Source organism: Salvelinus namaycush, chromosome 1, assembly GCF_016432855.1.
Source record: "Salvelinus namaycush isolate Seneca chromosome 1, SaNama_1.0, whole genome shotgun sequence".
Taxonomy (NCBI): Eukaryota; Metazoa; Chordata; class Actinopteri; order Salmoniformes; family Salmonidae; genus Salvelinus; species Salvelinus namaycush.
In genome coordinates, this window is record NC_052307.1 from 75,674,782 (window position 1) to 75,697,761 (window position 22,980).

Sequence of the window (22,980 nt, forward strand, 5' to 3'; positions counted from 1 at the left end):
ACACCAAATTATGGAATTTCTAGTGGAACAATGGTGTTGTGTCCCTTCAATAGAGTTCCAGACACTTGTAGAATCTATACCAAGGCACACTGAAGCTGTTCTGGCGGCTCTTGGCGGCCCCATGCCTAGTTTCCTTTATTTTGGCAGTTACCTGTAAATCCTCCATAATCACTGTTGATGTTGTCTCTCCAGGCGCTTGGGTCCTCCTGATTGGACCATTTGTATCTTCTTGTGGCATGTTCGGATAATTTACGTGGCAGGTTTGGTGAATAAGCATGGCAGGTTAAGTTAATTAGCGGTTAGGTGAATTAATGTGGCAGGTTAGGAGACTACGGTTAAGGTTAGGAAAAGGGTTAGGCTTAGCTACAACGCTACAGTTGTCAATGACTGTTGTCCCCGACGCGAAAGAAACAGACATTTTCACAGACCCTGTTGTCCGCGGGCGTTGGACCTCCGGTTGAATACCCCTGAGCTAACCAATCAGTCACATTTAGTCAGAGCACAGAAAATGTGTTATTAAAAAAAAATATGAAAACAAAAAACTTTTTTTTTTATCTGGCTATCTGATAGCACAACACAGGATTAAAAACATAAAACAGCGGACTCTAAAATATATAGCTAATTTGAGAGATTGGGTTATTAAATCAGATTTGATTTAATCAGATAAAAAAATATATATTGTAATGAAACATGCAGGGAGCAGGTCTCGAACCTTCGACCTTCTAGACCGAAGTCCAGTGTGACCAACATGAATAAAAGGGGAGATACAGGAGTGCCGGGAATCGATCTCACACAGGCAGGGGGACCATATGAATGTCGAATTATGGTAATTTATCACAAAGTAGTTTGTGTTGTGAACTACTACTCCTGTAGTCAACTATATTTTTCTTAAGGGTAGATTTAGTGCAGTTTAACTTTTAGTGTTTAGTAATTGGTAGCCTGGTAAACTATATTTTCAGAGTAACTTCCCCAACCCTGCAGTGCCAGAGACAATAGAAACAGAAGTCCTTCATAATCTCTGGTAAGGCTTTTTGAAACAGAGCTCAAAAGTACCCCGTTCTAGCGTAACCATGGCAACAGTCTCCTGTGCTGTCAAGATGGCGGACGAAGAAAACACACTAACTGTGAGGATAATTTACTTGCTATGAATTACAATGGTAAACCGAATAAAATCTGCAATGTCTTGGATATAACTAGCTGGGATGTTTGTTGTTAGCAGTGTAATATGTCTAGAAACGTTTTGCTGAGCATTCTCCAGCTCTAGCTAGCTGAAAACATAGCAACTAGCTAACGACTAGCTTGTTAATGCTAGCAAAGTCGTTACAGCAGTGATTGTTGACGTTACAGCTCCGTATAGGGCCATGGCTAAAAGGGATCCAGGTTTGGTCAAATTAACGTCAAAAGTTGGAAGGTTTTGCATTTTAACTAACCCTAACCCTTTTCCTAATCTTAACCTAATTATCACAAAATGCTACATTAACACGTTTTGCTTAGCTACATAATTAGCTAAACTCACGAAATTAATGTCATAACGTTATTTTTCGAAATCAAGGGGTATGCCTTTATTCCATCCGTCGATAATTAGTGTACATTCAATTCAAATAGTTCAATGATTTATCTTGCGTTCTTAATGACGCCCAATATTACTGGACGCCACAAGCAGATGTGAAGTCGTCATTACTAGTCGGCGACACGTTGTTATTGTTGGACAGCAAACATGGCGGATGAAAGTGTTGCTGGAGCCAGCCGTCTTACTTTCGTTAATACATTTGGTAAATAATGCTGTAGTAAAGTTGCAATAGAGCATGCTGAGTCTACTTTCTAGTAGTCAGAATAATCTCACTCAAAATATACGCCTGAGCAGACAACGATATGACGTTGAACGACAGCACAGACGACGACCGTTTTTGCGTTTACGCGCTACAACCACTATATGTACTGACGAAAGAAGCAGCAATCGAGGATGCAACATGCTTTCGAGGTGTGTGGAAGCGGGATCGAAGACGCGGTGAAGATGTTTGCAGTATGATGTTGGATGATTTTGACGATCAATGGCGCAAACAGTTCCGCATGACTCAGACCACATTTGAACACCTTGCACAGTTAGTAGAGTCTGAGATAACTAAACAGACCACCAATGTCTGAAACACAATTGAATACCGTCGAAGCCTTGCTCTATTTTTGTGGTGGTGTGCAATACCAAGCGAGTACCACATTATTTCAAGTTTATTTGAAGTCGGTGTCTCCACTGTTTGCATCATTCTAGGACAGGTGACTGCAGCTAGTACAAGTACAACCGCTTTATTTCGCTACCCGGTGGTAAAGGCATCCTAGCCACCATCTGTGGGTTTAAGCAGCTTGGGTATCCGCAATGTGCTGGTGACCATCGGTGAGACACACATCCCCATCACTGCTACCAAAATATTATCCAAAGGGCAGCATTATTCTGTGTTGCAGGCCGTTGCTGATCACAACCTCTGGTAAGTGTTCTGCTGCTCATCTAATTTCTGTTTTGACAAACAAATAGAGGCCATGTTACCACTTGGTGATATAAGCCACATTTGAGCAGTTTGTCTTTTTCTAGCTTCACTGATGTCTATATGGGGTGTCTAGATCGCACAGGGGGTGAGAGTATTGGCTAACTCTGATCATTTCAGACTGGCGGGGGGGCCATCTTTTCCCCAGGAAGTATGTGATTAAACATCTGATTTTGCTTCAGTTATAGAGAATAAGCACATAACTAAAACCTCTGCAAGCATAGTAATGACATATTTACTGCATGTATACAATTGTTTCTGAATCTACAATTATTATCCTCTTCCACAGAGTTCAGCGATTGTCATTGGTGTAGAGATGCCAGTTCATCCGGTAGGAGACCCAGCGTACCCACTGAAGAGGTGGTTAATGACAGGCTTTTCCCAGGACACATCTCTGAATAACCACCAACAGAAGTTTAATGACCACCTGAGTTCTGCCAGGGTGGCTGTTGACGACGTCTTAGGACGCTTAAAATGTTTGGTGAAGTGCATCAACATTGACGTTAAGTTGACGACAGACACTGTAACAGCGTGTTGCATACTGCACAATGTGTGCGAACTGAAGAAAGAACCGTTTCTGGCTGAATGGAACCGGGACATCATTGGTCAGGATCATCAGCAGACAGAGGCTAAGCTCAAGACCATAGTTTACTACAAGGGCCAGTGGAGGAAAGTGTTGCTACTGTACGGGATGCAATTATGACCTTTACATGACACCATCATAACTGTGCACTGATGTTTTAGCTTTGTGGTGCAAGCTGTTTGTGATTAGTGTTAAGTACCGCGGTGCTCAAGTTGTGGCTATGCCAACAAAGAACATTTTGCAACAACGTTGTGAATTTGCAGTGCAACACTTTTTTGTTGTTGCTTGAATGCTATTTACTTTTGCACAGTACGTTTTCAAGATGTTCGTGAATGTTATGTTAGACTTTGTATTTGTAAGATTTTTTTTTACGTGAACGTTATGTTACATTACTTTATACTTTTAAGATGTTTTTATGTGAACGCTTTGTTCTTGGAAGAGATCCTCAATAAATGTGTTTTATGAACATGTGTAGAACAAAGTCTTCGCAATGCAATTTAGTCCAACCAAATCAACACTCAATGAAATGATTAACATATTTTAGACTTAATTTAATATTTTAAACCCACACAAAAAACCTATCGGTGATAGAAAATGTACAAATAAACTTGGCAACAAAGCTCAGACAAATCTTGCATTTTAACAAATACCAAACACATTATTTTGTATTTGTGTTTATTCCGGATCCCCATTGGCTGCAGCTACTCTTCCTGGGCTCCAATCACAATTACATAGAATAGTGTGTAACAATGTGTTATTGTTACACACTACTCTATTGTTGATGTTGCTGTATTATTGATTTTGTATTGTAGATATGTTATGTTAAAGTGAGTTATAAGGGAAGCGAAAGCCCCACAACAAAAGGTGGTGAAAGAGGTAATGAGTGTATTAAAGCTCCTACATAAAAGGACACAGGCATGTCATCTCTAGATCCATGCCTAGTAAAGGGCCTGCTAGCTGCATCAAACTCACTTTAAGTGTTCTAGTCTACCAAAGATCGCTGTCTGACCAAAAAAGTTTGATGGTCCAGGTGTAGTGTATTATGGCTATCTGTGACCAAAAGAGTCTGATGGTCCAGGTGTAGTGTACAATGCATCCTCAGAGGGGAATGGTGAAGAAGGTGGCAGGATGCAGGCCAGGAGTTGCTCCAAAATTGAGACTCCCTGACCACATCCCAATTTGTTGCCTCATGGATCTCCCTCTTTTTCAGCTCCCAGTGGCCCCTGAGACGAAGAAACGCCAGGCTCCAAAAGGTAAATGTCTAATTACACAACAGTGACTCTACAGTTTTCCATTGAAATGTCACATACACCTGTGTTTTAACATGACAGTGGAGGGCATTAGTTATACCAAAAAAAAACACATGATGCTATAGGCCTATTTATTAAGGGGAAATGGTTTGGCTAACTGACAGCATTTACTAAGGTCACGCTAGTCAAAATTACTCTTGACATCCAGGTTCCCTCCAGCAATTAAAAAATGCTCCGGCATAACAGCGTCTGTACGTAATAGAACGTCAGTTTGACATAGAGGAACTACGTCACTGCCTACCAGTGGAGACTGCTGAGCGGAGGATGGCTCAAAATAATGGCTGGAATTCAGTCATTGGAATGGCATCAAACACATGGAAACTACTTGTTTGATGTCTTTGATAGCATTCCATTGACTCCATTCCAGCCATTATTATGAGCCGTCCTCCCCTCACTACCTTTTCCGCTTGAATAAAATACAAAATAGTAGCTAGCAAGGTGAAGATCACGTAGGTTATTTTTTATGAGTGCATTTCGCAAGTGGCTTGTTTGCATTAACTACTTGAACTAAAACCACTGTAAATGTTTTGCATGCAAACTTTGGTTTCGAATCACGACATTCTGGCATGTCTGCTTCGTGATCTCTCTGAAGAGGACCCACCGCGGAGCAATTTATCGTAGTTGCCAAAACAGTCCATCATTGAAACCTGACCCTCAGTGTTGCATAGGGACGAGACTAAGTCAAAATGTCAGAATTGAATTCATGCTCGCTGCAGTGTGTTACAGACTTTAAACAAATATTTTATTTGACTAAAGAGGGCGCCCTTACCCTTCTTCCAATGTTTAAGCTGACAGAAACGTACAACCATATTCCAGAACACAGTAAAAATATATAGGCCTAGCATTCGTATAGAATAGCTTGTAGATATTGTTTTCATCCATCCCACAGAAGTTGACCTTTTAATAAATAAAAAGAAGGCCATGATATCACCCTTAGGCCCCCTCATACATCACCCACTGTATTTTGTGTGCCAACTCATATTGTTGTGCAGCCCACTACAGAAATCATGTTATTGATACAAAGCAATTGTAGGAGAAACACTAACGCACAGTTCTTACACTTGACCTCAATTTCCGAAGAGGTGACAAGTTGAAGAGTGAACTTGATCCGCTTCAGGGGTCTTTTGATCTCGACAGGCTTTTCTTCAAGCGTTCTCCTCCAACTTATCCTTTTTGCTCAGCTGGACTTTTTTTTATAGCGAACAGAATAATACAAAGCTGTCTCTTCTCTCTCTACACATTACCGAGATCATGCGTACAATGAGAGGATTTTTTGGGGGGGGAATGAAATCTTTTCGCTGGCTATATTTGGACGGTTCCATGCTGGGTTCCTCTTCCTATTGCTGCTTCTCTCTTTATTGTCCCATGAAGACATGTCACAGACGAACCCCTCCCTCCTCAAAATCTTCCCAGCTTTAGTAAGAGTGGACTTAAAGTGCCACAGGGCCGCAGCTGAAACCCAGAGACAAGAATATTATTGCTGTCTCGGCAGGAGCCAAAGCGGATTAAGCCCACAAATAAGGCCACTCCAAATCTGATGCGGCAAATATGAGAGGGGGGATGCAGTCTCCATACACTGCAGTCTACCACTCAGCGAACAGGGGAAAAGGGAAGGCTTTCTCTGTGGGGTTAGAGTGGGGTTCCAGTTGAGGTTCTTGCTGTGAGACACTGAAGCTCCGACTTAACAATTGGCGAGATAAAACAGAGGGGAGCTTTGGTGTAAATCACAGTTTTTCCACAGGCACTAATCTAACAACATCCACCCAATACCCTGTAGTGTAGTCTCAGCCAGCTTCATTTCATATAGCCAGTGTCCTATTGCTGCCTCACAGGTAGGTACAAGATAAAAGGATTACTGAAATCAAAGAAGTCACTCTATTTGGAATTACAATGGCAGCTATCTTGAATACAATTGTGTTCTGCTAGAGGAAAGGTTTCCAGTACTGTTATACAGAAGCTTGGTTGGCATGGCCATCTTAGCTCACCAAATATATCCTACTGTATTGAATTTCATGTTCCCCATTGTCTGTCTGTCTGTAGCATGTGCTCCTTGTCATTCCTGTCAGGAACACTGAGCTTGTTAAAGACATGGTTGCCTGGGCAACAAGGATAATATCTTAATGGCAGAGGCGTAATAAAACAACATCATTGTCTGTAACTAACAATTAGCAGTATTGTAACTATTATCTAACTTACTGAGGTATTATGTCTGAGGAAAGTAGCCTGAAGGGTTTTTGTTGGAAAATGTTGCATCAGTCCTTGTCTTATTAAAGACTGATGCAGAGCACTGTAGTTTCAGGTAATAAAATGACCATACATTTTAAAGAGAGTCTCTTCTGAATTATCATTGAAAATGCTATAAATATTTCTTAATTTAATTACATATCTTATTGATATTTCTACATTTTTCTTTTTACTTTTTTGTATTATTGTGTATTGTTTTGTATTACTGCACTGTTGTAGCTAGAAGCACAAGCATTACCCTGCACCTGCGATAACATCTGCAAATCTGTGTACGCGACCAATAAACTTTGATTTGAGATAGTATAACATGAAATGGCCATTCACTGGCAGCATGACTCAACTCATATACAGCAATGTTAGCTTCAGTTGTTCTGAGAGGGCAGAATGAGACCGTTTTTGCTGTACTTGATTTCTGACCACGTCATGGATTGTTCTATTAAATCTATTCTTATCAGTGCGGGTCAACAAGGGCCTTAAATGAGAAAGGGTGGAGGGGTTTGTTTGGTATCGAGCCAATATGCCGTCTCCTCATCACCCCTGAATGTCTACTCTGCCTCTCCTCCTCAGCTCCGGAACTTCCCATTCTGGAGAGGAGGAACTGGCTCATCCACCTGCACTACATCCGCAAAGACTATGAGACTTGCAAGGTATGCTCCCCCCGCCGCGCTGTCTCTCCCGGTGGTCCGGTCCAGTCCCTGACTGTCATTCATTCCCCCTTGTTTAATGTGCATTGGTGTCACACTGACCTTTTGTCAGCCTAGACAGCATGCAGTTAATGAATGCTTAATTAATGCTCCCTCACCCTCACTTTGTCTTAGTGTCTTCTGCTGAGAAGATAGTGATGTAATCTTCTGTTTCAAGCTGTGTTCCGTCTGGAAATGTGAAAATGCTACTAGCGCATGCTATTTTTCTCCTACCCTGCATGCGTAGTTAAATAAATAAAATAATGAATGAATGAACCCACTACACAATCTCAGAAGTACAGTTTTGTAACAACAGCTGTTATAACACTTGTTGTGGGTGAAAATGGGAATGAACCAAGAATGTTGGTTTACTACAGGTAACTGCCAAAATAAAGGAAACACTTAAAAAAATGAGAGATACAAAGTATATTGAAATGGGTGATTCCACACAGGGGTGGTTCCTGAGTTAATTAAGCAATTAACAGCCCATCATGCTTAGGGTCATGTATCAAATGTTTTGGCTACCATGGCCATGCCCCCATAGGTTGACAATGGCCCCATCCACAGGGCACGAGTGGTCACTGAATGGTTTGATGAGCATGAAAACCATATACCATGGCTGTCTCAGTCACCAGATCTCAACCTAATTGAACACTTACACTTATTGGAGATTCTGGAGCGGCACCTGAGACAGCGTTTTCCCCCACCATCAACAAAACACCAAATTATGGAATTTCTTGCGGAAGAATGGTGTCACATCCCTCCAATAGAGTTCCAGACAATTCTAGAATCTATGCCAAGGTGCATTGAAGCTGTTCTGGCTCGTGGTGGCCTAACACCCTATTAAATCAAATTTTATTGGTCACTTACACATGGTTAGCAGATGTTAATGCGAGTGTAGTGAAATGCTTGTGCTTCTAGTTCCGACCGTGCAGTAATATCTAACAAGTAATCTAACAATTTCACAACAACTACCTTATATACACAAGTGTAAAGGAATGAATAAGAATATGTACATATAAATATATGGATGAGCGATGGCCGAACGGCATAAGCAAGATGCAGTAGATGGTATAGAGTACAGTATATACAAATGAGATGAGTAATGTAGGGTATGTAAACATTACATAAAGTGGCATTGTTTAAAGTGACTAGTGATACATTTATTACATCCAATTTTTTATTATTAAAGTGGCTAGAGATTTGAGTCAGTATGTTGGCAGCAGCCATTCAATGTTAGTGATGACTGTTTAACAGTCTGATGGCCTTGAGATAGAAGCTGTTTTTCAGTCTCTCGGTCCCAGCTATGATGCACCTGTACTGACCTCGCCTTCTGGATGATAGTGGGGTGAACAGGCAGTGGCTCGGGTGGTTGTTCTCCTTGAAAATCTTTTTGGCCTTCCTGTGACATCAGGTGGTGTAGGTGTCCTGGAGGGCAGGTAGTTTGCCCCCAGTGATGCATTGTGAAGACCTCACTACCCTCTGGAGAGCCTTATGGTTGTGGGCGGAGCAGTTGCCATACCAGGCGGTGATACAGCCCGAAAGGATGCTCTCGATTGTACATCTGTAAAAGTTGGTGAGTGTTTTTGGTGACAAGCCAAATTTCTTCAGCGTCCTGAGGTTGAAGAGGTGCTGTTGAGCCTTTATCACCACGCTGTCTGTGTGGCTGGACCATTTCAGTTTGTCTGTGATGTTTACGCCGAGGAACTTAACTGTCCACCTTCTCCACTACTGTCCCGTCGATGTGGATAGGGGCGTGCTCCCTCTGCTGTTTCCTGAAGTCCATGATCATCTCCTTTGTTTTGTTGACGTTGAGTGTGAGGTTATTTTCCTGACACAACACTCCGAGGGCCCTCACCTCCTCCCTGTAGTGCGTCTCGTCGTTGTTGGTAATCAAGCCTACCACTGTAGTGTCGTCTGCAAACTTGATTGAGTTGGAGGATTGCATGGCCACGCAGTCATGGGTTAACAGGGAGTACAGGAGAGGGCTGAGAACGCACCCTTGTGGGGCCCCAGTGTTGAGGATCAGCGGGGTGGAGATGTTGTTTCCTACCCTCACCACCTGGGGGCGGCCCGTCAGAAAGTCCAGGACCCAGTTGCACAGGGCGGGGTTGAGACCCAGGGTCTCAAGCTTAATGACGAGTTTGGAGGGTACTATAGTGTAAAATGCTGAGCTGTAATTGATGAACAGCATTCTTACATAGGTATTCCTCTTGTCCAGATGGGTTAGGGCAGTGTGCAGTGTGATTGCGATTGCGTCGTCTGTGGACCTATTGAGGCGGTAAGCAAATTGGAGTGGGTCTAGGGTGTCAGGTAGGGTGGAGGTGATATGATCCTTGACTAGTCTCTAAAAGCACTTCATGAGGACGGAAGTGAGTGCTACGGGGCGATAGTTGTTTAGCTCAGTTACCTTAGCTTTCTTGGGAACAGGAACAATGGTGGCCCTCTTGAAGCATGTGGGAACAGCAGACTGGGATAGGGCTTGATTGAATATGTCCTTAAACACACCAGCCAGCTGGTCTGCGCATGCTCTGAGGACGTGGCTAGGGATGCCGTCTGGGCCGGCAGCCTTGCGAGGGTTAACACGCTTAAATGTTTTACTCACGTTGGCTGCGTTGAAGGAGAGTCCGCAGGTTTTGGTAACGGGCCGTGTCAGTGGCACTGTATTGTCCTCAAAGCGAGCAAAGACACTTTTAAAAAGGTATTTTTTACATTATTTTGCCAGTTACCTGTATGTCTGTCTTAGTTGTCATAGGAATGCTTTATCTGCCAATCACAAAACTGAGTGTAGCCAATGTATTAGTCTTCCTTGCCAGACTCATGGCACTCCACCCCAGTGTGTTGGAGATAGCGGCTGTGGGAAGAGACTACCAACTTAGGAAATACTGTCGATATTCAGTTCTTGCAATATTCTTGTAACATCAGTTTGCTCGTGGAGCAGAGATCATGTTTGTTGTTTCCCAAAGGCAATGATCAAAGAGCAGCTACAGGAGACCCAGGGAATGTGTGAATATGCCATATACGTACAAGGTAAGAAGCCATACTACATAACGTAACGTTCCACATCCCTCATGTGTTCATCACGTTCAACTGGTTTATCCCAACCACAACAGAGCTTTAGTCTATTCCAGTCAAAACCAAGCTTTAGATGTAACATTTCCTCCCCCAAAAAAGGCTTCTACCCCCTACTGCGCCTTAGATTTGAATGTGTCGGTTTAACGCCTTTTCACGCTAACATAAAAGCCTCTTTTCTTGCAATGAAGCACTAATCTTGCGTCTGGAGGGGCAGATCCAGCCATCCCTGGAGCTGTTCCAGAGTTGTGCCATCCTCAATCCCACCAGCCCCGACAACCTCAAACAAGTGGCCCGATCGCTGTGAGTAGAGAGTACCCCTGCCTCAGCCCTGAGCCTGCCTGGGGGAGACACTGCCGTTGATCAGATCACTCTACAGGCCCAGGCCAGGAACGGGTCATACAGAATATAATAATGATATAAGATTGTGTTAGTGCAGGGTTCCTTACAAAATCAAAGTAGTTTATATGGTATGAGGGATGGGAACTGTTCGGCATTTGCCTTGGAGATGCACGTCTACCATTTTGCAGCAGAATACCCACCGGGCATTAGCTGATTTAGGAGATGTTGAATTTAGGGTTACTCTGTGCGTGTACTTCCATTTATAGTTGTTTATGCATCTTTTTTTCCTTCAGTTTTCTGCTGGGGAAACACAAGGCAGCCATTGAGGTTTATCATGAAGCTGCGAAGCTCAATGAAAAAGACTGGGTAAGAGAAAAGATTGTGGTTTCCTCTACTCAGTAGAGTTGCTTATCTTTGGCCTGTACCCGTAACCATTGGCACCGGGAGATTTATCCATCAGCATTGCTCTTCCTGGATTTACACACTGCTTCTCAGCTATAGGGTTGAACAGTGGAACAATGAACTATATGCATAGTCAGGCGTTTTGATTTGTGTTGTAGCTCCATATAGCCACTCTGATATTTTTCTCACTCCAGGAGATCAACCATAATCTGGGTGTATGCTATTCCTTCATAAAAGACTTCCAAAATGTAAGTATGAGCTGGATTTTGACACACTGTTCATAAGGAAGTAATTAGACTAAAGGGTTCTTTTATAATTCAAATTTCAATATGAAATGGCGTCTCAGCCAGTGTACAAGTATTTGACGGTGGATGATAGAGTAGAGATACTGTATCTGTTGTTTTCCAGTCTGAAGAGCAGTTGAATGCAGCCTTGCAGTTGAAAAAACACGACAGGACATTCATGACACTGGGAAAGGTCCACTTGTTGGCGGGAGACACGGAGAAAGCCATCGAAGTGTACAAAAGTGCAGTGGAGTAAGTTTGGATGTAGAGATTGTTAAAAGTTAAAACAAACTGTTCTAAAAGTTGGGGAACTTTGCACCACTTCTAATATGCCCTAGAAAATATCCTAAGGGACATTTGTTTTTTCAAGAATTGTGAATAGGTGACATTTACGGAGAACATTCACTGTAATTATGTTTTGTTTAAAAGAAGTTCATCCTCATGGAAGAAAATGTAGATTTTTTGAAAGGTTGCTTTGTTATTAAAAACCCAAATGTGTAGGTTTTTAATACTAGAGGAACAACTTTCACTGAACTTACATTATTCAAAAAACTGGAAGCACTAAAGCCTTCATTAGGGAATTGTTTTTTAATAATAGAGCAATGATAATATATACGAGTTTTAGACAACCTTTTCACAGTAATGATTATGCAGCAGAAGGGTAATTTTCCCTACATAGCTATTAATGATGTTCATTGGAATAAAAGAGGAGTAAAAAATCCCTAAAGACGAAGAAAACATGCTGTGCTTTGAACAGTGGGATCTGTTCCTGGTTGTAATCACACTAGTTTAACATTTTCCGCTCTGAAATTGTTGAGGTCAATCATCTAAACAACTGAATCAAGCTCACTTATCATCTCTGACTGAAGGCCACCCATGGCATTGTTCAACGTACTGTACAAGTCCAAATCGGTTTCAATATCCTCACTAGCATATTACTTAGAACGAAGCAATACATTTGTGTGTGCATCCATACTAGCAAATGGTATTTTAGTATGAGTAAGTGTTATGTCAGTATGGATATTAGTATGGATGTAGGATCAAAGCCCAAATAACCATTAAATAATCGTCCTATCCAGGGCAGCGGAGGAAATAAGGTAATGACAAAAGTCAGTGTATATATGGGGTCGCCTTGCCGTGTTCATTATTACTACTGCCTATTGGGTAAATTAATTAATCAAGTTGCCCAGCTACTTGGTTTGCTTTTAATTAGACTAACCACTGTGAGCCTTAATTCAACCTCACCCCTCCTCTCAAGGCTCCTTCTTTAAGTCTTTTCTTCCCCCCAGTCATAATTAATACTCTGCAATTATGCTGAAACGAACTCATTAAATAATCAGCAAATTCCAAGCTCTGTTCTTCTATTTGCATTAGACATTATTATGTGTAATTACATGCGTAAAGGTGATATTAGAGGTGTCTTTCCCTCCGTGTAGGTTCTCTCCAGAGAATGCAGAGTTGCTGACCACTCTGGGGCTCCTGTATCTGCAGGTGGGTCTGCAATCAACTCTGAACACACTCTTAAGAGTGGAATGTTTTTTTTATTAGGAAATGGGTTAGTATATTATGTTGTGTCCCAAAAAAATGTCAATTAAGTTTTTCCAGAATGGTGATGTTTGTTCGCACTGATTGTTGATATTCTTTCACAGTTGGGAAAATACCAAAAAGCATTTGAACATCTCGGGAATGCACTTACTTATGACCCTAATAACTATAAGGTAAGTGGCCACCATTTTATGAGCTTGTTTCGTTTTTTATAAACCCCTGACACCAATGTACTGTATAACCGCAACATTGAATCTGATGTACTGTATGTGTAAAATGTACTGTAGGGTTCCCCAACTGGCGGCCCAAATCGATTTTATTTGGCCGCCCAAATAAAAAGTGTTTTCCCACAAAAAATTTATACATTATATATATATTAGTTCCAGTCAAAAGTTTGGACACATCTACTTATTCCAGGGTTTTTCTTTATTTTTACTATTTTCTACATTGTAGAATAATAGTGAAGACATCAAAACTATGAAATAACACATATGGAATTATGTAGTAACCAAAACAGTGTTAAACAAATCTAAATATATTTTATATTTGAGATTCAAAGTAACCACCCTTTGCCTTGATGACAGCTTTGCACACTCTTGGCATTCTCTCAACCAGCTTCATGAGGTAGTCACCTGGAATGCATTTCAATTAACAGGTGTGCCTTGTTAAAAGTTAATTTGTGGAATTTCTTTCCTTCTTAAGCCAATCAGTTGTGTTGTGACAAGGTAGGGGTGGTATACAGAAGATAGTCCTATTTGGTAAAAGACCAAGTCCATATTATGGCAAGAATAGCTCAAATGGTCAGTCAATCAAGAACATTTACAATTTATTCAAGTGCAGTCGCAAAAACCATCAAGTCCAATGATGAAACTGGCTCTCATGAGGTCCGCCACAGGAAAGGAAGACCCAGAGTTACCTTTGCTGCAGAGGATAAGTTCATTAGAGTTACCAGCCTCAGAAATTGCAGCCCAAATAAATGCTTCACATAGTTCAAGTAACAGACACATCTCAACATCAACTGTTCAGAGGAGACTGCGTGAATCAGGCCTTCATGGTCGAATTGCTGCAAAGAAACCACTACTAAAGGACACCAATAAGAAGAAGAGACTTGCTTGGGCCAAGAAACACGAGCAATGGACATTAGACCGGTGGAAATCTGTCTTTTGGTCTGATGAGTCCAAATGTGAGATTTTTGGTTCCAACTGCCATGTCTTTGTGAGACACAGAGTAGGTGAACGGATGATCTCTGCATGTGTGGTTCCCACCGAGAAGCATGGAGGAGGTGTGATGTGTGGGGTGCTTTGCTGGTGACACGGTCAGTGATTTATTTACAATTCTAAAGGCACACTTAACCAGCATGGCTACCATAGCATTCTGGAGCTATACGCCATCCCATCTGGTTTGCCCTTAGTGGGACTATCATTTGTTTTTCAACAGGACAATGACCTAACACACCTCCAGGCTATTTGACCAAGAAGCAGATTGATGGAGTGCTGCATCAGATGACCTGGCCTCCACAATCACCCGACCTCAACCCAATTGAGATGGTTTAGGATGAGTTGGACCGCAGAGTGAAGGAAAAGCAGCCAACAAGTGCTCAGCATATGTGGGAACTCCTTCAAGACTGTTGGAAAAGCATTCCAGGTGAAGCTGGTTGAGAGAATGCCAAGAGTGTGCAAAGCTGTCATCAAGGCAAAGGGTGGCTACTTTGAAGAATCTAAAATGTTTATTTGTTTAACACTTTTTTGGTTACTACATGATTCCATATGTGTTATTTCATAGTGTTGATGTCTTCACTATTATTCTACAATGTAGAAAATCATAAAAATAAAGAAAAACCCTTGAATGAGTAGGTGTGTCCAAACTTTTGACTGGTACTGTAGTTGATGATCCCTGCAGCTGAATCTAGTTGGTGATTCCTGCAGCTGAATCTAGTTGGTGATCCCTGCAGCTGAATCTAGTTGGTGATCCCTGCAGCTGAATCTAGTTGGTGATCCCTGCAGCTGAATCTAGTTGGTGATCCCTGCAGCTGAATCTAGTTGGTGATCCCTGCAGCTGAATCTAGTTGGTGATTCCTGCAGCTGAATCTAGTTGGTGATTCCTGCAGCTGAATCTAGTTGGTGATCCCTGCAGCTGAATCTAGTTGGTGATCCCTGCAGCTGAATCTAGTTGGTGATCCCTGCAGCTGAATCTAGTTGGTGATCCCTGCAGCTGAATCTAGTTGGTGATTCCTGCAGCTGAATCTAGTTGGTGATTCCTGCAGCTGAATCTAGTTGGTGATTCTTGCAGCTGAATCTAGTTGGTGATTCCTGCAGCTGAATCTAGTTGGTGATCCCTGCAGCTGAATCTAGTTGGTGATTCCTGCAGCTGAATCTAGTTGGTGATCCCTGATGTACAGTATGTCAGTTATGTGTATGTGTCCCTACTAGGCCATCCTGGCAGCAGGCAGTATGATGCAGACCCATGGGGACTTTGATGTGGCCATGAACAAGTACCGCGTGGCAGCGTGCATGGTCCCCGAGAGCCCCCCGCTCTGGAACAACATCGGCATGTGCTTCTTTGGCAAGAAGAAATATGTAGCAGTGAGTATTCTCATATTTCATGTACTGTACATATAAAATGGCGTCAAGGACAGATGTATGTCATATGATAGATCAAATATGACAGATGTCATCTCTTTCCATGGCATCAAAGGGGGCATACTAAGACTACAGTACACTACAGTACTACAGTACCTCAAATGACATTTTAAGGACAGTTGTTGTTTTGTTGTCTAGCCATGTTAAACCCCTCTCCAATTCCTGTGTCCTTTCTGTGTGAACCAGGCCATCAGCTGTCTGAAGCGGGCCCACTACCTGTCTCCGTTTGACTGGAAGGTGCTGTACAACCTGGGCCTGGTGCACCTCACCATGCAGCAGTATGCCTCTGCCTTCCACTTCCTCAGCGCTGCCACCAACCTGCAGCCCCGCCTGGGAGAACTCTACATGCTACTAGCAGGTAATACTAGCCTGGCCTGGGAGAACTCTACATACTACTAGCAGGTTACACTAGCCTGGCCTGGGAGAACTCTACATGCTAGCCTGGCCTGGGAGAACTCTATATGCTACTAGCAGGTAACACTAGCCTGGCCTGGGAGAACTCTACATGCTACTAGCAGGTAATACTAGCCTGGCCTGGGAGAACTCTACATACTACTAGCAGGTTACACTAGCCTGGCCTGGGAGAACTCTACATGCTAGCCTGGCCTGGGAGAACTCTACATGCTACTAGCAGGTAATACTAGCCTGGCCTGGGAGAACTCTACATGCTACTAGCAGGTAATACTAGCCTGGTCTGGGAGAACTCTACATACTACTAGCAGGTTACACTAGCCTGGCCTGGGAGAACTCTACATGCTAGCCTGGCCTGGGAGAACTCTATATGCTACTAGCAGGTAACACTAGCCTGGCCTGGGAGAACTCTATATGCTACTAGCAGGTAACACTAGCCTGGCCTGGGAGAACTCTACATGCTACTAGCAGGTAACACTAGCCTGGCCTGGGAGAACTCTATATGCTACTAGCAGGTAACACTAGCCTGGCCTGGGAGAACTCTACATGCTACTAGCAGGTAACACTAGCCTGGCCTGGGAGAACTCTATATGCTACTAGCAGGTAACACTAGCCTGGCCTGGGAGAACTCTACATGCTACTAGCAGGTTACACTAGCCTGGCCTGGGAGAACTCTACATGCTAGCCTGGCCTGGGAGAACTCTACATGCTACTAGCAGGTAACACTAGCCTGGCCTGGGAGAACTCTACATTCTACTAACAGGTAACACTAGCCTGGCCTGGGAGAACTCTACATGCTACTAGCAGGTAACACTAGCCTGGCCTGGGAGAACTCTACATGCTACTAGCAGGTAACACTAGCCTGGCCTGGGAGAACTCTACATGCTACAAGCAGGTAATGCTAGCCTGGGAGAACTCTACATGCTACTAGCAGGTAACACTAGCCTGGCCTGGGAGAACTCTACATGCTACAAGCAGGTAATGCTAGCCTGGGAGAACTCTACATTCTACTAGCAGGTAACACTAGCCTGGCCTGGGAGAACTCTACATGCTACTAACAGGTCACACTAGCCTGGCCTGGGAGAACTCTACATGCTACAAGCAGGTAATGCTAGCCTGGCCCGGCCTGCTCCCATCTGGATTGGCTTTATGTGTCACTTTCCCCAGATACAGATCCAGCCTAGTCCTTTAAGTCCAAGACCAGGCTAAATCTGTGCCTAGGGCATTATGAGTACTAGGTAACGTGCAACCTTAAATACTTGGTTCAAGGTACCACATTGCATTCCCTTATATTTACCATGGAATAGTGTTCATGTAATGGGATCTGTTTTATAATGTGTTTATGGATGTTTACAGGTTTCTATAGGTTTTATAGGTTTAGTTTTTGTAGTTAAACACTGAACTGACCACTCTCCTCTTTCAGTTGCACTGACCAATCTGGAGGACGTGGACAATGCCAGGAGATCCTATGAACAAGCTGTGGCTTTAGACCAGTAAGTTCCTCCCAATCAAACTTCCGTACAGTTTGAACTTATGTCCTGAGTCAATCCACGAAGTTCAAATTGTGTTGAATGTAATTCATTTCAAATGAGACTGAGAGACATGACATTTTCACGAGCAGCACCGCAGGCCGAGGGGGAGGTGCGGAATCTGTGGATTGGCACATTATTATGTGCCATCCTCCCCTCAGCAGCCTCCTGTGATCAGAGTACCTCACACTTTAATGCTCTTAGTTGTTGCAGACATCAACCCAATATTGCTGTTTACTTCGTACATCGCTGCCTCTACCTTTGATTACTGATCTATCTATGACGTATCAAGTCCATCTGTTTTGACTGGCTCCTTGTTCCTCACAGGTCCAACCCTCTGGTCAACCTGAACTTTGCCATTCTGCTGTACAACCACGGGGACAAGAAGGGAGCCCTGCAACAGTACCAGGAGATGGAAAGGAAAGTCAACATACTGAAGGACAGCAACACTGAGTTTGACCCTGAGGTACAATACAGTAGCTTCCTCTATACTCTGACATGGCACATACAGTGTAGGTCAAACACAGGAGGTTGGTGGCACCTTAATCGGGGAGAACGGGCTTGTGGTATTGACTGGAGTGGAATAAGTGGAATGGTATGAAATACATCAAATACATGGTTTGATGCCATTCCATTTGCTCTGTTTCCGGCCATTAATATGAGCCGTCCTCCCTTCAGCAGCCTCTTGTGAGCTCAAACTACTGATGGAAGAGACAAACGTTTGCCAATGTTGCATTAACGTGATGTTGATGTTAATATGACGCATTTAATGTAATACAGTATGGTCAGTATATTGTACCACATTCTCACGTCGGCTTAATAACATCAACAACAACAATAAATGCCCTCTTCAATTTCTTGATTTTTCCTAATACAGCCATTTTGTTTCCTTAGCTAATGGACATGGCTCAGAAGATGGCCGCTGCCTTGCAGGTGGGAGAGAGCCTGGAATGGACCAAGCCGGTCAAAGACCCCAAGTCTAAGCAGCGCTCGGCTGGGGCCCCCAGTAAAACCCCTGGCAGCTCCCAGCAGCCCCTAGGCACCAACCAGGCCCTGGAGCAGGCCATGTCCTCCGCCGCAGGCTACAACAAGAGCATCACACTCCCCACAGGTAACACATCACACCATCCTTATATTTTTTTATGCATTTTCTGTGATAGTTGGGTAAATGCTCGCTTAACATAAAGTGTTTACCCTCCACTATACTACTGGTAATTAACTAGGGTATATGGATGAGATAGAGACGTGTCCAGTTAACATAATAATATGATCTTGTCAGTAGACTGTTAACTTGACTCACATCTCTCTCTGAGAGCTCCTTGAAGTGTAACACCAATACAAAATGAACTGTTTACAGAACACTGTGTATACTTAGTAAAATTTTCAATTTGTAATATCTGTCTCTCAGGAGTGTCCCCCCACAGCCAGCCCACACCCCCCTCCCTGGCCTTGGAGGAGGAGCCTGATGTGGAGACCACCCCCACCTCCCGAGCCCCTCAGCCAGAGGAGTCAGACCCCTCCACCACCCTGCCCCCTCTGGCAGCCAAGCCCAAAGTCAAGAAGAGCAAGTTGAAGCAAGAGCTGAACTAGACAGGGGCCCCTATCTAGTCCACAGGCTGGTAGTGTATCATCACTCCCAGAATGTCACTCAGCCTATCTAGTCCACAGGCCGGTAGTGTATTATCACTCCCAGAATGTCACTCAGCCTATCTAGTCCACAGGCCGGTAGTGTATCATCACTCCCAGAATGTCACTCAGCCTATCTAGTCCACAGGCCGGTAGTGTATTATCACTCCCAGAATGTCACTCAGCCTATCTAGTCCACAGGCCGGTAGTGTATCATCACTCCCAGAATGTCACTCAGCCGATCTAGTCCACAGGCCGGTAGTGTATCATCACTCCCAGAATGTCACTCAGCCGATCTAGTCCACAGGCCTGCAGTGTATCATCACTCCCAGAATGTCACTCAGCCCATCTAGTCCACAGGCCTGCAGTGTATCATCACTCCCAGAATGTCACTCAGCCCATCTAGTCCACAGGCTGGTAGTGTATCATCACTCCCAGAATGTCACTCAGCCTATCTAGTCCACAGGCCTGCAGTGTATCATCACTCCCAGAATGTCACTCAGCCCATCTAGTCCACAGGCTGGTAGTGTATCATCACTCCCAGAATGTCACTCAGCCTATCTAGTCCACAGGCCTGCAGTGTATCATCACTCCCAGAATGTCACTCAGCCTATCTAGTCCGCAGGCCTGCAGTGTATCATCACTCCCAGAATGTCACTCAGCCTATCTAGTCCAGAGGCTGGTAGTGTATCATCACTCCCAGAATGTCACTCAGCCTATCTAGTCCGCAGGCCTGCAGTGTATCATGACTCCCAGAATGTCACTCAGCCTATCTAGTCCACAGGCCGGTAGTGTATCATCACTCCCAGAATGTAACTCAGCCTATCTAGTCCGCAGGCCTGCAGTGTATCATCACTCCCAGAATGTCACTCAGCCTATCTAGTCCGCAGGCCTGCAGTGTATCATCACTCCCAGAATGTCACTCAGCCTATCTAGTCCACAGGCCGGTAGTGTATCATCACTCCCAGAATGTCACTCAGCCGATCTAGTCCACAGGCCGGTAGTGTATCATCACTCCCAGAATGTCACTCAGCCTATCTAGTCCACAGGCCTGCAGTGTATCATGACTCCCAGAATGTCACTCGGTCTCTATCCGTTTTGGTTTTCATCAAGAATAGTTAGTCGAAGGCCACAAGGCGTTCACTTGCTTTTTGATTTAGCTTGTTACAAAGTGCTTTATGTTGCTCTTTCTTAATGGTCTTACTAACCAAGGTGAGCCAGCCTAGTGACAGAGGTGTCATAATGAGTTGACTTCCTGATCATCAAAGGCCTTGACATGATCTCTTTTCAGTACGTTTCAGATACTTCCTCTGTTCAACTTTCTCTATCGGGCAGTGTCAAATGCAGCATATGATTTTTTACTTAGCCTTGGTCAGTGGCAGGTCTGGATTGTTGTTTATAATGACACTAAATATACATTCCTCCATTTTAAGTAACCTCTAAGATATGACAATCATGAATGAGATGAGGGAAATAAAGATTGTAGTGTTTTATACCTAATATGAGATGGATTTATTCAGGGCCTTTTTTTAAACTATTGTTGAATTTTAAGATGTTTAGAAATTGTGATGTTTGCCTTGACAGAATAGATGTGTATTTATTGTTGCAAAATCCAAAGTGTCATGAATGTGATTGATAGTGTTCTGCTCTTTATTTTAGTCACAGTAGTGTTAGGCTAAACGACACGGTTGGTTGGGTAAACCACGCTTGCGGGATGAGTAGCCTTGTCTGAGACTAAGACTTGACTTAGCTCCCCAAGCTAAGGCCTAGACTTTAGCTCAGCGGCTAACAGTTGTGTAAGTGTGTGTGAACATGCACGTGATATACAGGTAACTGACAAAATAAACGATACATCAAATCAAATGTTATTTGTCACATGCGCCGAATACAACAGGTGTAAACCTTACCGTGAAGTGCTTACTTACAAGCCCTACCAACAATGCAGTTCAAGAAATAGTTAAAAATATTTACTAAACTAATTTTTTTTTTAAATCGAATCAAAAAGTAACACAAGAAATGTACATAACAATAACGAGGCTATATACAGGGGTCACCGGTTAGTCGAGGTAATTTGTAAAGTGACTATGCATAGATAATAAACAGCGTGTAGCAGAAGTGTAAAAACAAAGGGGAGGGTCAATGTAAATAGTCCGGGTGCAGTGTCGCTATATTTAGCGAGTATTCAGACCCCTCTAGCGACACATTTTCCCCAAAAATCGACTAGCAACAAATCTAGCGACTTTTTCTGGTGTTATTGGAGACTCTCACGTGAAAGCACGTATCGTTCTTACTCTTCTCAACGAGCAGCGGGTGCTGCCGGGGGCCTGGACACCACCCCCGGGCATCGCCCCCATCCCAAAGCACTCACAGGCGGCCCAGTCCTCGCGCAGCAGTCCCTCCTAGCTGCAGTCAGAGCAGGAGATGTTCACCCCTCCGCATCCAGACTGCAAATGAATCGCGCATGCGGGAAGCCGCCGCTGGCTGATTCCGCCCTGGCTTACATTCAGGGCGGAATGTAAATGTAAAATGTTCTTTGTCTAAAATAAATCACTGCACAAAAATAAATCAATGTATTTGACTCACACAGCCTCAGTCACCTTACTCACCTTGTCCACTGTGTGTGTGCCTTTGTGACATAAGCTAAACATCTAGCTGGCTAGCTCATCATGTCTCAGTCTAAACTGTACACTCAAAAATACAGAAAGGAGTGGGAATCAAACCCTGAATTCAAAGGCTGGTTGAAGCCGTTTATTGGAGATGATACATGGGCATACTGCCTGTATTCTAAGGCTGATTTCTACGCCAAATTTAGTGATGTAAAAAAACACATGACAACTCAAAAACATACTCAAAAGGCAAAGCCTTATAACAGTTCCACCCAAAACAAGCAGCCATTTATGGGTAAAAAAATTTGACTGCAAAAAAGGCTGAGGCCACCATGGCATGAGCGAAGCATGTAGAGCTGCTTTCTCAGACTCCACTGCTGCTACCCACTTCAAAATGCACAGGACAAAGTGCACAGAAATGGTGCACTTTTAATGGTGTTCTAGCACCATACTTTCTGAAAAAGTTGGGTGACCAGCATTTCAGCCTCCTCCTCGATGAGTCCACAGATGTAAGTGTTTCTAAGTACCTGGGGGTTGTGATAAGGTACTTTAGTGACACCAAGCAGACAATTGTATCAACATTTATGGGGCTTGTTGAGTTGGAGGGAGGAGATGCCAAATCTATAGCCCGTGCTGTTGTGGCTTTCCTCGAGAAGTGTCTTAAAAAACAGAAGCTCCTGGGGATAGGGACTGACAATGCCTCTTATGACGGGGATTAACAATGGGGTCCATAAAGTGCTGAAGGAGGAGTATGGCCTCAAATATCTGGTTCTTATTCGCTGTGTGTGCCACTCTCTGCAGCTTGCTGTAAGTCATGCTTCCAATGACACCATCCCCCGTAGTGTGGAGTACTTGGTACGAGAGACTTATAACTGGTTTTCAGTGTCTCCAAAGCGCAGGGAGGCCTACAAGGCCATATATGAGACCATCAACTGTGGGGAGAAACCTTTACAGATAACCAAGGTGGCTCTCCATTGAACCCGCGATTTCATGCATTTTGGACCGGTGGGAGGAGCTTAGGCTGCATTTCGCAGTCACCAAGTCCAGTAAACACTGCTACATGGCTGAGATTTTATACTCCATGTACAGTGATCCTCAAAACATATTGTATCTGACTTTTTTGAAGTCAGTGCTGGGTGAGGTACAGTTGGCCATCAAGGCTTTTGA

At 43.5% G+C, this 22,980-nt stretch overlaps 1 protein-coding gene across 5 annotated transcripts; it reads left to right on the plus strand.

Moving 5' to 3' along the window:
• The first annotated feature begins 772 nt into the window (after window positions 1-772).
• LOC120048865 (Bardet-Biedl syndrome 4 protein-like) lies at window positions 773-21,052 on the plus strand. 5 transcript variants are annotated; one of them, XM_038995165.1, is made up of 16 exons: window positions 773-1,124; window positions 4,331-4,373; window positions 7,242-7,321; window positions 10,324-10,387; window positions 10,621-10,732; window positions 11,065-11,137; window positions 11,368-11,421; window positions 11,582-11,709; window positions 12,894-12,948; window positions 13,107-13,175; window positions 15,432-15,584; window positions 15,828-15,999; window positions 17,476-17,545; window positions 17,909-18,047; window positions 18,476-18,692; window positions 18,990-21,052. In XM_038995165.1, the coding sequence occupies exons 1-16, from the start codon at window positions 1,071-1,073 to the stop codon at window positions 19,169-19,171; spliced, it is 1,665 nt and encodes a 554-aa protein (XP_038851093.1). In that variant the 5' UTR covers window positions 773-1,070; the 3' UTR covers window positions 19,172-21,052. The 5 variants fall into 5 exon arrangements, 1 of the variants encoding a protein (XP_038851093.1); XR_005477049.1 differs by lacking the exons at window positions 4,331-4,373; window positions 7,242-7,321; window positions 10,324-10,387; ... (10 more) ...; window positions 18,476-18,692; window positions 18,990-21,052 and adding exons at window positions 2,267-2,480; window positions 2,827-3,590 and having other exon boundaries at window positions 773-1,157; XR_005477050.1 differs by lacking the exons at window positions 4,331-4,373; window positions 7,242-7,321; window positions 10,324-10,387; ... (10 more) ...; window positions 18,476-18,692; window positions 18,990-21,052 and adding exons at window positions 2,267-2,480; window positions 2,827-3,590.
• The last annotated feature ends 1,928 nt before the right edge of the window (window positions 21,053-22,980 follow it).

Excerpts from the sequence above, each read along its gene's own strand:
- LOC120048865 (XM_038995165.1), top strand. The coding sequence starts at position 1,071 with ATGGCAACAGTCTCCTGTGCTGTCAAGATGGCGGACGAAGAAAACACA. Across the intron at positions 1,125-4,330 it reads ACGAAGAAAACACACTAACT|CTCCCAGTGGCCCCTGAGAC; the intron begins GTGAGGATAATT and ends CCTCTTTTTCAG. Across the intron at positions 11,710-12,893 it reads GTGTACAAAAGTGCAGTGGA|GTTCTCTCCAGAGAATGCAG; the intron begins GTAAGTTTGGAT and ends CCCTCCGTGTAG.